Consider the following 13,901-nt stretch of genomic DNA (forward strand, 5'->3'; position numbering starts at 1 on the left):
CCGCAGCCCTCTGAGCTCAGCGCAGTCCTGGAGATGTATTACAAAACGCGTGAGAAAAGGTTACTATAAGCTCGGGTGCTATAATTTTTGCCTGTTTGCACACTTCTGAACGCCCCTTCTAAAAGACTTAAGGTCACTTGGCATGAAAGACTGTGTCTTTGACCTCTGTTTTATACCTGGAGCTGGAAGAGTACCAAGTAGCTCCTAGTACTGGGAAGCCCAAAGCAAGTTTGGCCACAGGATGGCCTCCCCTCGAATCCCAGGCCCATGTATATATGAATATGTACTAACATGGGCATGCAGCCGCTTTGTGTGTAAGGATATTTAGTCCTTAAAACATAAATCTACCTCTGCCTTCTACTGCCTCGCAATGGGAGATGTTTTCTTCACTTACTGGTATTACCGCAAATCTCTCCAGAGAGTCCTTAGTATGAAATACTTTATTACCAACATCATTCTCTGTCTCAGGGCTTGATGACACGATACACAAACATCCTTTATTTGTCTCTTGTCACTGACCGTGTCACCTGACTCGATAATAAGCCTGTCAGCTCCCTGCTTCTGCTTCATCCTGAGCCCTTCTGTGCGCCTGTGAGCACCCTCCTGGAGCGTGGCCAGAAGGGTGAAGAGCACCCATTGTACCTCCAGGCATTGATGTCTCTTCCCATGTCAGGTGCATCTGATTCATGATGACAGATGAAGTTGAAAGATGAGGATAATTCCTTGGATAAAGGCCTGTCATAACCTTTGCTATCAGCACCTGACAACGCACCCACAACTCTACTGACTTCTCTCAAAACCAGGAGTGCCCTCTAAGAACAAGATGTAGCAAAACTGAGCAAGTGATCAAAGCTTAGATGAGACCATGTGGTGGGTTGGCCATGGCTGGGCACCAGGTGCCCCCCAGAGCCGCTCCATCACTGCCCTCCTCAGCTGGAAAGGGGAGAGAAAACACAACCAACGGCTCGTGGGTCCAGGTAAGGACAGGGAGATCATTTGGCAATTCCCGTCACGGGCAAAACAGACCCAACTTGGGGAAAAGGAATTTAATTTATTATCAATCAAATCAGAGTCGTTTAATGAGAAAAATAAGAACTAAATCTTAAAACACCTTCCCCCCACCTCTCCCTTCTTCCTGGGCTCAATTTCACTCCCCATTTCTCTCCCTCCTCCCCCCGAGTGGCGCAGGGGGACGGGGAATGGGGGCTGTGGTCAGTCCATCACACCTGGTCTCTGCCGCTCCTTCCTCCTCAGGGGGAGGACTCCTCACCCTCTGCCCTGCTCCAGCCTGGGGTCCCTCCCACGGGAGACAGTCCTCCACGAACTTCTCCAGCGTGAGTCCTTCCCACAGGCTGCAGTTCTTCACGAATTGCTCCAGCCCGGGTCCCCCCACGGGTGCCGTCCTTCAGGAACAGGCTGCTCCAGCCTGGCCCCGCGGGGTCCCAGGTCCTGCCAGCAAACCTGCTCCAGCCGGGGCTCCTCTCCCTCCCCACAGGGCCACAGGCCGTGCCAGGAGCCGGCCCCGGTGCGGGCTGCCGACGGGGTCATGGCCTCCTTCAGGCATCCCCCTGCTCCGGCGTGGGGCCCTCCCCGGGTGCGGGTGCAGATCTGCTCCCCCGTGGAGCTCCATGGCCGCAGGGGCACAGCTGCCTCCCCGGGGGCTTCCCCAGGGGCTGCCGGGGACCCTCTGCTCCGGCGCCTGGAGCCCTCCTGCCCCTCCTGCTCTGGGCTGGGGGCTGCAGGGCTGCTCCTCTCACACATCCTCACTCCTCTTTCCAGCTGCAGTTGCTGTTGCCATTTCTTTCCCCTTCTTAACTCCGTTCCCCCAGAGGCGCTGCCACCATCGCTGATGGGCTCGGCCTTGGCCAGCGGCGGGTCCGTCCTGTAGCCGGCTGGCACTGGCTCTGTCGGACATGGAGGAAGCTTCTGGCAGCTTCTCACAGAAGCCAGCCCTGCAGCCCCCCCACTGCCAGACCCTGACACGCAAACCCAGTACAGACCAGCATTTGCAAAATCTTCTGATACATCTGTGGCACGGAGCAAAAACTTCAACAGCCTCAGACACTACTGATAGTTGTCACCATCCTATTTGATATCTAAATTCACCGATATAAAAGAAACAGCCCATTGGTAACAAGTTTTAATACCCGTGGAGCTTCAGGGGTTATGACCTTTATTTAACAAGAGCATCTGAAAACACCCTAAGTAATAAATATTTTACCAAGTTACACTTACCTTGTGACAGAATGTTTTCTCCAGTTGCACAGTTCAAAATCAGGCTTGAAGGACTGGTAGGGAAAAAATAAGCAGCATCCTGAAAATTAATTTCTTTTCTAAAAGAAATCATGCCAAATTTTATTTTGGTAACATTCTTGCCCCTTTGGACAATCCCCTCACTCTCCTTGTTATGTTTTATTTGGAAGTCCCCTCCCTCTACTTTGTTTTTGTGCTTTGGGGATCCCAGACTGACAGGAGTCCAGGCTGGAAGAGACTTCTGGGGATCATCAGGTCTAACCTCCTACCTTCTTTTGGAAAAACACAGCTAGGTGTCAGTGTGTATGGCTTATATTCAGGTATCTAAACTGAGATGTGTTCAGATGCTCTTAACAATTTCCGCTTAGATCGTTCCCCCCTTCCCTACCAATAACTTTGTCATTTAAGTTCCTCCATAAAAAGCAGGACCTTGCTTTTACCCATCTTGCTTTAGCATAATAAGCATCACAGATTCTTAATGCTCTTACTTCTTGCTAATTACTCAGCAGATGAGCTGAGATGAAGTAGTTCCTCGAGGTTCTACTCAACACTCCCGTGCCTCTTCCTACAGCTGGTCAGGTTCTCAGCTTGTAGAGCTCTTTCACCTTCCTGCACAAATGCAGCGTTACCATCTATTAGAGGCCTAACGTTAAGACTAGTCTGCTAAACAGGCCTTAAAAACATCATTTCATAGTAGCATTTTGGAGATAGCCAACATCATTTACACAATAATATAAAACAAGCAGGAGAAATAAGGCCTACCATAGTCCCCTGGATTCTCACACACGTTCCCTTGAAGACGCTTGCTGGCATTTATGGAGTAAACGTAGCCAAGCGTTTCTCTGGTGATGAGGGACATTACTAAATACATACTTTCCACCCTGAGTGTCCTTTTCAAGGGTACATGCTATAAAACCAATGCATTACTATGGCACCCTCCTAGCAGTTTTACAGGACGGCACCTATCACCTGCCAGAGCGCACTGCAGAAGTGTCATAACGCTGACGGAGCTTTAAACCTTTCAGCTCAGTACGCCCATCAAATAAAGCACTAGTACTTTTATAATGCATAACGAGTCCAAACAGGATTGTTTTCAGAATGTGTCTGATGTTTTGTCTAGTGTATTACAAGTGGCACATGTATTGAGGATAACGCTCTAAAACATTCGTTAGTGTCGTTAGTCACCTTAGAGCAATTGCTCGTCGTCCTGCCTCTGTTCCCCACTCTACGACAGGGACGTAAGCCTACAATTTCAAAGACACTGTATCCACTGGACAAGGAAACAAATGCTGTCTTTTCCCTGGGCTCGGTTTATTCACCAGGGTCTGTGCATATGGCACTGTCTGAGAGCAGCTGTTGTATTTCTTGAGCTCCTTAGGGTGCCCTAAGGTGGAACATGTCCTTTCCACTCAATATCAGGGTTGAGATTAACAAAAAATTCTGCTTTGGGCATCATTGTTGTTCTTCTTCCAGAGAGACCTAGACCTGAAGACTGAAGAAAGATAAGAATTTAAGCCAAATTCCCAGTCATCCTTGGTTTTGTTTCTCTAACCCCAGGTTTGTTCGATAGAGAGTGACTGGTTACTACAACTGCACAATTAGAAAGTCAAAGACTCTGTTTGGTAGAATACAGCATTTAACACTATTTTGGATTAGGTGACTGTCGTGGTTTAGCCCTGGCCAGCAACTAAGCACCACGCAGCCACTTGCTCACTCCTCCTCCCCCAGTGGGACGGGGGAGAGAATTGGGAAAAAAAACCTCATGGGTTGAGATAAAAACAGTTTAACAGGACAGCAAGAGAGAAGGAAACAACAATGATAACAACAATAATAATACCGACAAAGGAATGTACAAGAACAAGTGATGCCCAATACAGCAATTGCTCAGCACCTGGTGATCAACAGCCTGTCCCCGAGCAGCGATTTCTGCCCCCCAGCTAACTCCAGTTTATGTACTGGGCATGACATCGTATGGTAGGGAATGTCCCTCTGGGCCAGCCTGGGTCAGCTGTCCCGGCTGTGTGTCCCCCCAGCTCCCCGTGCACCCCCAGCCTGCTCACTGGCAGCCCAGCACAAGAAGCTGGACTGTCCTTGACTGCTCAGCAACAACCCAAAACATCAGCACATTGTCAACAGTTTCTCATGCCAAATCCAAAACACAGCCTCACACCAGCTTCTGTGAAGAAAACCATCTCTATCCTGGCTGAAACCAGGACAGTGACAGTTAAGGACTATTATGTTTCTAGTTTTTAGTAGTCATAAACGTTCCTCAGAATAACTATGAAAGATAAGGTCATGCCACTTTATAAAAATTTTCTTAAAAACATTAAGTCAATAAAACTCTGGGATGTTTTACAGGTTTTGCACAGTATTTTCTGAGGGAAGGGGAAGTCTAGAACAGTCAGAGTCATGCTTTCTGCTCAGGAGTTAAAAACACAGCATTGCCTTGTCATTACAAAACTACTGTTCAAATAATTTTCAAAATAACAGGAAAGACAGAGTAGCTGGCAAAGTATTATGACATGAGGATGCACAGCTGGATGAAATGAGGCAAAAAAAATCAGGTAGCTGACATTCGTCTGTTCTGACATTTTTACACCCAAAAAGCTCTACCATATCAGACCAAAAGTCCTTCCTCTATTTCCAATAGCTACCAACAGCACATGTCTGGCAGTATATGGGAAAGATATGAGGTTACTGTCCAGAACAGTCTCTCAGCAAGTTATGGATCATGTGCTTCAAAAAGCCAAGGTGATGCCTTTGAACAGCACCCTGCTCAACTTTTCCAGGCCATGTCTGATTTTGCAGTCTTCTGCCCTATTCCCCTTAAGTAATTTCTTTCCCAAAGACCTAATCTATTTACTTGTTCCTTGTACTAAAGCTCTTCTATAACTTTGGTTATCCCTGTCACCTTTTTCTGCATCTTTTCCACTTTCACTGTACCTTTTCTGAGCTGGAGGATCAGATCTGAACACATTATTTAAGATGCAGCTCACCATGGATACAGACTATAATAAAGTCTGGCATTTTGTACTCTGCTCATTTCTTAACAGTTCCTAACACCTTATTTGCTTTTTTGACTGCAGATGAGCACTCAGCTGACATTTCACAAACCAAAATTCATTAGTACAACCTAACCAGAACCGTTGTCTGCATTTGTATTCCCAATGTATTCACTCAAGTTCATCCTGTTAATTTACTATTTGCTATGATGGATATTTATTTGATAACTGGGCTCTGGACTGCTGGACTATTTAAATATGTATGTGAGTTATTTTAATAGCACTAATACATGTTTTAACCCTTTATTTCTTTATTCTTATTTCTTTATTTCTTTATTTCCTTCATCTGTGTATCTTGCATGTCAAAGAAAGGCTTTAATCCATAGCTGTTCAAAAGGAAAACAAGTAACCTGGCTAGCCTGCAAGATAACTTTTCCTTTTTTCCCTCCCTTGTGCTGCATGCGTTCAAATTTCATCTGTACATTTCGGAAATTAGATTAATGGACCTTTGAAAGAAAATAAATAATGTACAAGGATTGCATGAAACAAGGTAGACTATGTTCCTTCCAGTGAAGTCTGCCAACCTGACTGGTTTTCAAATTTTTAAATGGAACTGCAGGTAGTGCTCTCAGACCTCTGAGCCTTGCTTTAGTGGCACACGCCCAGGACCTCATGTGCTAGACGGCACAGGCAGTTTACTCGCTGTTGAGATGTTAAGCAATAACTCTGTCCTGGAAACCATTTGCTCATTAGGCTATCGAAAATGGAGGAAACAACACAGCATCTGGTATTCCTGAGTACCCCCAAAGTTATCATAGAGAAACTTATAAAAAGTGCATGATCTCATTTTAATAGAAAAAAGTAGTTTCAAGATACTTCCCAAAAAGCCCTTTCAGAGAAAACAATAATGGACTTCTACATTTTCACCTCCAGATTTTAAATTATAAACATAAACATACATACATTTGACAGCAAGATTGACCATTTGCAGCAATGTTTTCCTCTTTACTGTCATTTTATACCATCCAAAACCTCTTAGTATAAAAACACTGCAATACCTTTGTACAATTTAACAAATGTTTATGGAAAAAAAAATATTCATTCCAGAAGATGAAAGATAGAAGTTTTGGAAAAGAATTTGACACATACACTATATTTCTATTACAGAGGCAAATGTCTCACATCACAATCAGTGTTCAGTTTTTATCTTTTGCTATTCGCCAGTAATAGGATAGTTTTAAACATTTTACTATTAAATGTCACCATAAGAGCTAAATGTTTTAATATCCAAAATACCATGTTCTTTTCTGACAGTTCAGATGCATCTCAAAATGTGTAAAGGCCAGATGGAAAGTACTCTATTCAAACAGACACATTTGCTTTAAGTGCTACATACAAAACACACTGAAATAAAGGGTAATATGTTTGAATGTCACTGGGCTTGGCATAGCACTTAGGCACCTGGAGGCTTTATGCAACAGGAAAGGCAATCACGTTTCACGTACTCCAAAAAGAGCGGTATATTTTTCCCAGGTTTTGTGTTTCCCTGTCTCCAGGCAGAGAATATTATCCAATACTACCTACTGTTAATTTCTAATTGCAAAGAAATCCCTTTGTAAGCAAGCCCTGTGCTTCCCCAAGCCCAGAAGAACGGAGATGTTTCAGACGGACGTGTGTGCAGCGGACGGGTGGGCAACCTCCTTGCAAAGCCCTGCGCCTGCCGTTCATTGCCTTCAGTGAGACCTCGCGTAAGCCCCCGAAGGCGAGTGGTGGCTTAAAAATATAGTACTGCAATTGCAAAGGAATAACAAATTTCTTTGAAAACATCTTTAGTTTCTTTCCCTTTCTTCCACTTTCCATGTCATCAGGGACTGCTACCTGCTGTTCGCCCTAACAGCACAGACCCTGAGCTGCCTGAGCCTCTGACCTACTCCAAAAGCTGCTGCCAGTGGCTGAATTAGAAAAATTTGGGGAAAGTTTAACTGTTTAAATGTGTCTAAATCACATCTATTTAGTTGTCCAGCCAATGTAAATTTTTTGTTATTCTTCTTTTCTCCCAGATGTACACTTCAAATTTCAGCTAAATACATGCTGCATTGCAAATTTCTAAACCTTATAACCCATCAAATCAAACTAAATTTAGCTTAATGACATTCTCAGCATGTATCGTATGGATCTAAACTATATCTAGCAAGTTTTCTGTTCTCAGGCATGTCAAATCCTAAAGTTATTTTAATGCAACATTGAAAATTTCACAGTTAAAACTAGATGGTAACAGGAAATGTAAATACTGAAGTACCTGAAGAGCAGATCAAATACCAAATATATTTCCTTAATGTTATTTGTGTCAAAATTGTTTATTTAAAGGTACCTTCTTGGAGCTTGTCTTTTTAACTGAAAACGTGTGGTGGCTTTCATAACTTTTTTGGATGGCAAAGTTCATATGCAATGGCTTTATCTGAAGGCTTGGGGATATCATGAGAGGTGAGGAGGCCTTCAATGCATGAGCTTTGTTTAAATTGTGTGGTGCCACAAGTATTTGTCCTTCATTTAGCTTCCCAGATACACAGTCCCTTTTCCAGTTTTAAGAACAAAATGCAGTACATTAGGGTTTTTTCCCCTTGTAACAATACTTAAAATGAAAGATGTTTTGTTTCAGATCTTTTTAGCTTCATTTTGCATTTTCCTTGGAATAACCTTGCTTAGCTTCTTATCCATTATAAAAGACAAAACTCTGCCAGTAAAGTGTGCCAAAGTACAACATTTTTCTCTGTATTCACTTCCCAAGCCCAAGGAAAGATATTTTTCATTCTGTTATGTGAGGTGGCTTTTTTTTCTGAAGGCATAAGCGAGCGCCTCGCTCTGCTCCCGCACACAGCACTGCTGCTTAGAGTAAGTGTCAGTGGTCGTCTTCTACTTTCAGTGGTCTTCTCTCCTCCTCTCCTGAGTTTGGCATACAAAACTACCTCTTCTTAGAGGCCTACAAATAGACGTATTCATGACAGCTGATGTCCTTAGATGTTAGGTTCAAGAAGCTAAACCTCCCAGGCTGCCTGCACAATAAAGCCATTAGGCTCATAATGATCAACATTTAAAAACCAGAGACGTGTCTTCAACAAATAGCCTGTTTCAGGAGCTACAGTACTTTCCAGCTTTATGCAATACACCTGCTCATCCTCTTTCTTCCACAGAACGACCCTGCATATTGCAATATGTCAAGAAATCATTATCTAACTTGCTACTTTGTCGGCACAACTTATTAAACATTTAAATTGTTGCTTAAATGTTTGTCATTTTGCTGATAAATTCCCATACAAATCTTTTCTATACAGAGAAAACCCTTCAGTTCTGCTTTAGTGTGACTTCTGACACCTGCTAAGGCTTACTGAACATCCACAAGGCAAATTTGTAGAGGGATGGGCAAGGTCTTTAGTATTAACTATATTTGTACTTGATCCATCCTTAGACTTCAAAAATACACACTTTAAAATGTGCAGGCTCAGACGTTAAATATGATTATGTTAAAATCATTCCCTTGCAGACATTATATAGGTACTCATTAGTGCTGTATTACTAATGTGATACCTACTTTTATTCTGCAATGTTTTCCTTCAGTAGCCAAATTACTTGCTGGATTAATAAAATGGTATGGGAAAAGTAGTAACAAGTACTGTGCTCATAACCACAAAGAATGTAATATTCAAACTGTACTTTTTTTTTCTCATGTTTTCTTCTTGCAGTGCAATGTGATCCACCATGTGAGCATGGAGGAACTTGTCTATCTCAAAATACTTGTTCTTGTGCTTACGGATTTGTTGGTCCGCGATGTGAAACAAGTATGTATAAACTCATTCAGGCTTTTCTCCTCATTATATGTTTGAATTTGCAGAAAATTAGAAGACAAAAAAAGCCTTTTTATTTTTCTATATTTGCCCTTAAAATGATGATTGAATACAGCAAGGAAATCAAAGTATAATATATTGAAGTAATACAGTAGCTAAACTATTTCAGAGCACATATTTACCAGCAGCACAGTTGTATTATGTAAAATTATGCACATCTATATCACCATTTTCTACATAAAAGTGCTTCTGGAAGAACAAACAAACAAGCAAAAACCTCCTTGTTATTTACAGTAACATTTAAGAAATTCAAGGTTGTATGAATGAGTGCAGTAATACTAATTTTGAGAACACAAAAAGAAAACCGTACCTGTTAGGAGATTAGTTATTGTGCAATACAAGTTACAAAAGAGGTTCAATATATAGAACATCTGTGGAAAAAATCAGCCCTCAAACCCTTCTATATTAGTTGAATGGTGAAACACATGCAGTTTCATTATTACAGTCCTCGCTGCTTATTTAAATATCAGGTTGCCCTTGACAGAAATATAATTTTATCTCTGAATAAGGGATATTTAAAAAGCGAAGAATTTTAGATGCAAGGCTTCTGATGGAAAATATGGGTCGAAAAAAGAAAACCAAGGAAAGGGACGTATTCATCCCTCAGTTTACCTCTTGGACTAATACCATTAGTTACTTGCTGTAATAGAGCAGCTTTAGGATCTGCGTTGGTGTTACTGATAAGAGATTTTGATCCTTTGCGTATTTTCCAGTGGTGTGTAACAGACACTGCCACAACGGCGGGGTCTGTGTGTCACCAGATGAGTGCAAATGCAGAAACGGATGGAGCAGCCCATCTTGCGAAACAGGTAAGTGGTTGGAAATGACTGGTCTCATTTCTTTTGCTGCCTGAAATCCATGTGATTCTCTCAATTCAGTGGTCAGAGTGAGAATTGCTTAAAGAATTAAAATGTAAGAACAGAAGACCTAGTATTGGGCAGAACCTCAGAAGGCTTTGAGTTTATGTAAGTATTCATATGTTTAGATGTTTATCTAAATCTCAGGGTCACATAGAGGAAACCCACAAACAAAACCTTTTTGCAGCTTTTTTTAAGTTCGTGTGATTCTGGAGTTTCTTCTCAGAATGCACAAAAATGAAAATAAAGCTATTCACCATTTCAGAAGTCACAGCCCTTCTAGGTGCTGGGTAGCTCCTGCAAAGGAGAACAGTTCTCACGGGAGATTTTGGAGATGTGTTGATTTACAGTCTCAGCTGCTATGGACATAACCTCACTCTTTGTTGGTCTTGTTCGTGCAGAGGCCAAACAATGAGTCCTGCCCCAAACCCGCAGTGGCAGAGATGAGGGCAATGCAACCATCTGCACTGCTCATAATCTGTGCAGCTTCCAGTTTTCATTGCTTTTAACCCTAAACATTTCTTTCAAGGTATGATGGTGGGGCAGAAAGAACAAGTGTTTGACTTTTGGTGATTTTTCACGGTATGCAGTCAAATCTGAACTTAAAAGTACAGTTTATGGAGATAGAAACAGAAGGAGGCCAGTTTAAGTTAGGACAAGAACATTAGCAAGCAACCGTGACTTCTGATGCTGTCAGCAACTACCTACGCACTTCTAATACCGCACAGTCTAAGGAAGAAAAGTTAACCTAGAAGGGTAAGCTATCAGAAGCTGGGACCGGCTACTCAGATTTTTGTGGTCTAGTTCTCGGACTCAGTTTCGCCATTCGCAAGATGACTTGCGAGTGTACGAGAAAAAACAAGAGGCCAGTTTGCAAGGAGAATATAACCACTCACCCTCTAATGTTAAACATCCTGCTGCTGCCAGAGTTCACGCTGCTCCTCCTGCGTTTCACACTTGCAGAGTACCTACAAAGGCATCCACAGAAGTGTGCACGCTCAGGGAAAAGCCACCTCCACCCATCTGTACAAAATGACAAGGTGAGGATAGGAACTAGGTACCTATTTCTAGTCAGGAAGCGCTGACTAGAAATTGAACCTTGTTTCGAATAGGTACAGCTCAGAGCTCCCGCTCAGGGTCTAAGCGCTAAAAGCTGGAGTACGTATTTTTCCTCCAAAGGCACAGTAACTAAGCACTCACTTGGGACAAGGCATGCAAAATAGTGAAATATTAAAAGGAGCAAGCACAAGGAGTACCTTAATCAGTGCCAAACCTCAAGGCTACAGAGGCAGTCTGCCTCTGCCATAGTGAATATTAAATGACTAAGACACCTTCAGCCTACATTACCTTTCCTGGAAGGTGAGAGATGTCATTTTAACCTCCATCTCCCAGAGATTGCTCTTCCTGTAAGTGTTGAAATGACAGACCTATTGAGGACACATAGATTAACCTAGCTAAGATCCACAGTAAATGACTGGGATTGCCACTAGCTATTCTGGTTCCCACTTATCTCCTCTCTTTCCTGACGGAGATTACTTGAGTACTGCAAATTTATTTTGGGGTGGCTTTAAACAGGATTATTCCAAGACGATGACAAGCAACAACATCAGAAGCAGTAATTTTCCAACCCAGAATAACAACAGGATTTGTTTGTCTGATAACTCCTTAAGCAAAAGACTATCAGGCTCACCTTTCCATCACGGTTTTATGTGCAATACACAGCGTGTTTTGTGGATGATGTTGGGGTTTCCTACCTCAAGTGATATGACAGGAGTCTCTGGATGAACACAGATATAGGGGAAAAAAAGAAAAAAGGGACTTTGGGGACTTTACCAATGGAAATATAAACACTGAGAGTATGGACATCTGTGAACTAGCCAGGACAATGAGGCAACTAATGCAAATTCACCATCAGCAATGAATGAAGTCCATTTTAACTTCATAAGTGATTTCTGCTTAGTCAGAAAAGCCTCTCCTCTAAACTACAATTTCACTTTTTTTCTCTTACCACATTGATGTTTTATTTCTTCTTTAGTTCATCTGAAACATTTTAGTGACCCTTAATTAATTTAAGCTTAAATGTATTTAATTTATTTAATGGGCTATTCTGTAAGATACTGAAAGACAAAGGGAATAGAAGGAAAAAGATTGTTTTAAAGTGTCACTGTGCTTTACAATGAAAACTTTATCAGATTCCTTATTCTTCACACAGTGACTTCCCAACTACACTAATTTGCAATTCTAATGCCTCTTCTTTCAATAGTCGGGTACTTGCCGCATAGAAATATGCAAGACAGCTTTTAATTCCTAATGCCTGTTATATCATCTACAGTAACAACAGATAAAGAAAGAGGCAAAGGGAGCTCAGCCAGTGGCTTTGTTGGGGATGCATTAGCCAGTATGTTGTGGGAACTGGCATTTAAATGAGGCAGAAGAAACAGGGGTGTGCAGTGCATACCTATTCATCTTCACGGAAATGCCACGATGCTCTGCTGAACCCAGACAAAGCAGCAAATGGTTAATATCTCATCTCCAGGTTATCCAGTCTGTATGCAATGTGACTACATTTTACTGCCTTGGGACCGTGTTTGGTGAGGATACTGGAGTGGAAGCAAACGAACTGTGAAAATCAAAGGAAGACATCAGCAATAAACTATTAAATTATATTTTATTTGATTCCCCAAGCTATGCTAAAACACCACTGAAATGCTCCCACTCTGTCGACAATGAATAAGTGCTGCAGCACAACTGACCAGCAAGGACTGTGTGAAATTTATCACTACATTACTAGAAATGTTTATTCTAATGACGTGTGCAGCAGCAAAAGAGTGCCTACTCTACAAAATTCAAAAGATCCATAGAGTTATCTTACATTCCCATACAGCTGTGTGCAATCCTGTGTGCTTGAATGGAGGAGTCTGTGTACGGCCAAATATGTGTTCATGTCCTCATGGTTTCTACGGGCCACAGTGCCAGAGAGGTAAGAAAGTTCTATTTATCATGTTGATAAAGGACTCAAGCTCTAAAATATAAACAGCAGCCTACATCATTGCCTGCCCCCACATGAAGTATATCCTGAGATTTTCCTTGTCATAACTCCCTGTGTGCTCCTTTGATGATCTAGTTTGTCGTAAATCCGCATTATATTGTTCTTAATGGTATCGTGAAGGAGTAAGCACTTATTTACAATGGCATTAATGATAACTAAACAATTAACCTAAAACTATCTTAAGTCAATTGTATCACTAATTAGCAACTATTCAAATAAATGTTAAAGCATGGCTCTACTTTGTTCATTTTGCATACTTTGTGTACTACATTGTCTTTCAGAGACAGATTATAATTTATCTTCAGATGGTGCTCATAATACCACCTACTTGACCATCCTAGAGTGCAGTGTATGGGAGGCTTGTACAGGACTTCTTCAGATGGCTGGTCAAAGATCTGATCAAATATCACTCTGCCCGACATAGAGCAGGACCTGATTTTGAATCCTGGTCCTAAAGGGGAGAGCTCTAAACTGAGGCTAACAGTACCTTGGGCTTCTTGCTCACTTTGTGCTGCAGAGGTCAAACTAGTGAATACTTTAACTACCCAACAGCCCAGGGAGAATAGGCATAAGAGAGGAACTTATGTATAGGGCTCAGATAGCTTGAAGACTCCCATGTTTATAACACTTGCCTTTAATATTTTGAGCTCAAAAAACCCCTCCTGAATCTGGGAATATATAATATTACCAAACCTGAACTATTTCAATATTAAAAGTTCCTTTCTTATTCTCTGTCTCTTTGTTTCCCTGGAGTTCCTAGATGAATGCAATCTCAATGCATATTTTTGCAAGTGAATGATTCACACACAAAAATCTAATTGCAAATAGAGCTTGCTGG

General features: G+C 41.9%; 1 protein-coding gene across 1 annotated transcript in view; it reads left to right on the top strand.

The window, feature by feature from the left end:
* Positions 1-13,901, top strand: part of LOC309406125 (von Willebrand factor D and EGF domain-containing protein-like) — a gene marked incomplete at its 3' end in the record, with an annotated part of 194,780 nt that overhangs the window by 138,028 nt on the left and 42,851 nt on the right. Inside the window, exons 22-24 of the mRNA XM_082001163.1 lie at positions 8,996-9,091; positions 9,871-9,966; positions 12,899-12,994. Of these exons, the coding sequence (XP_081857289.1) occupies positions 8,996-9,091; positions 9,871-9,966; positions 12,899-12,994 (288 nt within the window). The remainder of the gene's footprint in view (positions 1-8,995; positions 9,092-9,870; positions 9,967-12,898; positions 12,995-13,901) is intronic.

The sequence above is a fragment of the Phaethon aethereus genome (genome assembly GCF_964289735.1).
Source record: "Phaethon aethereus genome assembly, chromosome: 6".
Classification (NCBI taxonomy): Eukaryota; Metazoa; Chordata; class Aves; order Phaethontiformes; family Phaethontidae; genus Phaethon; species Phaethon aethereus.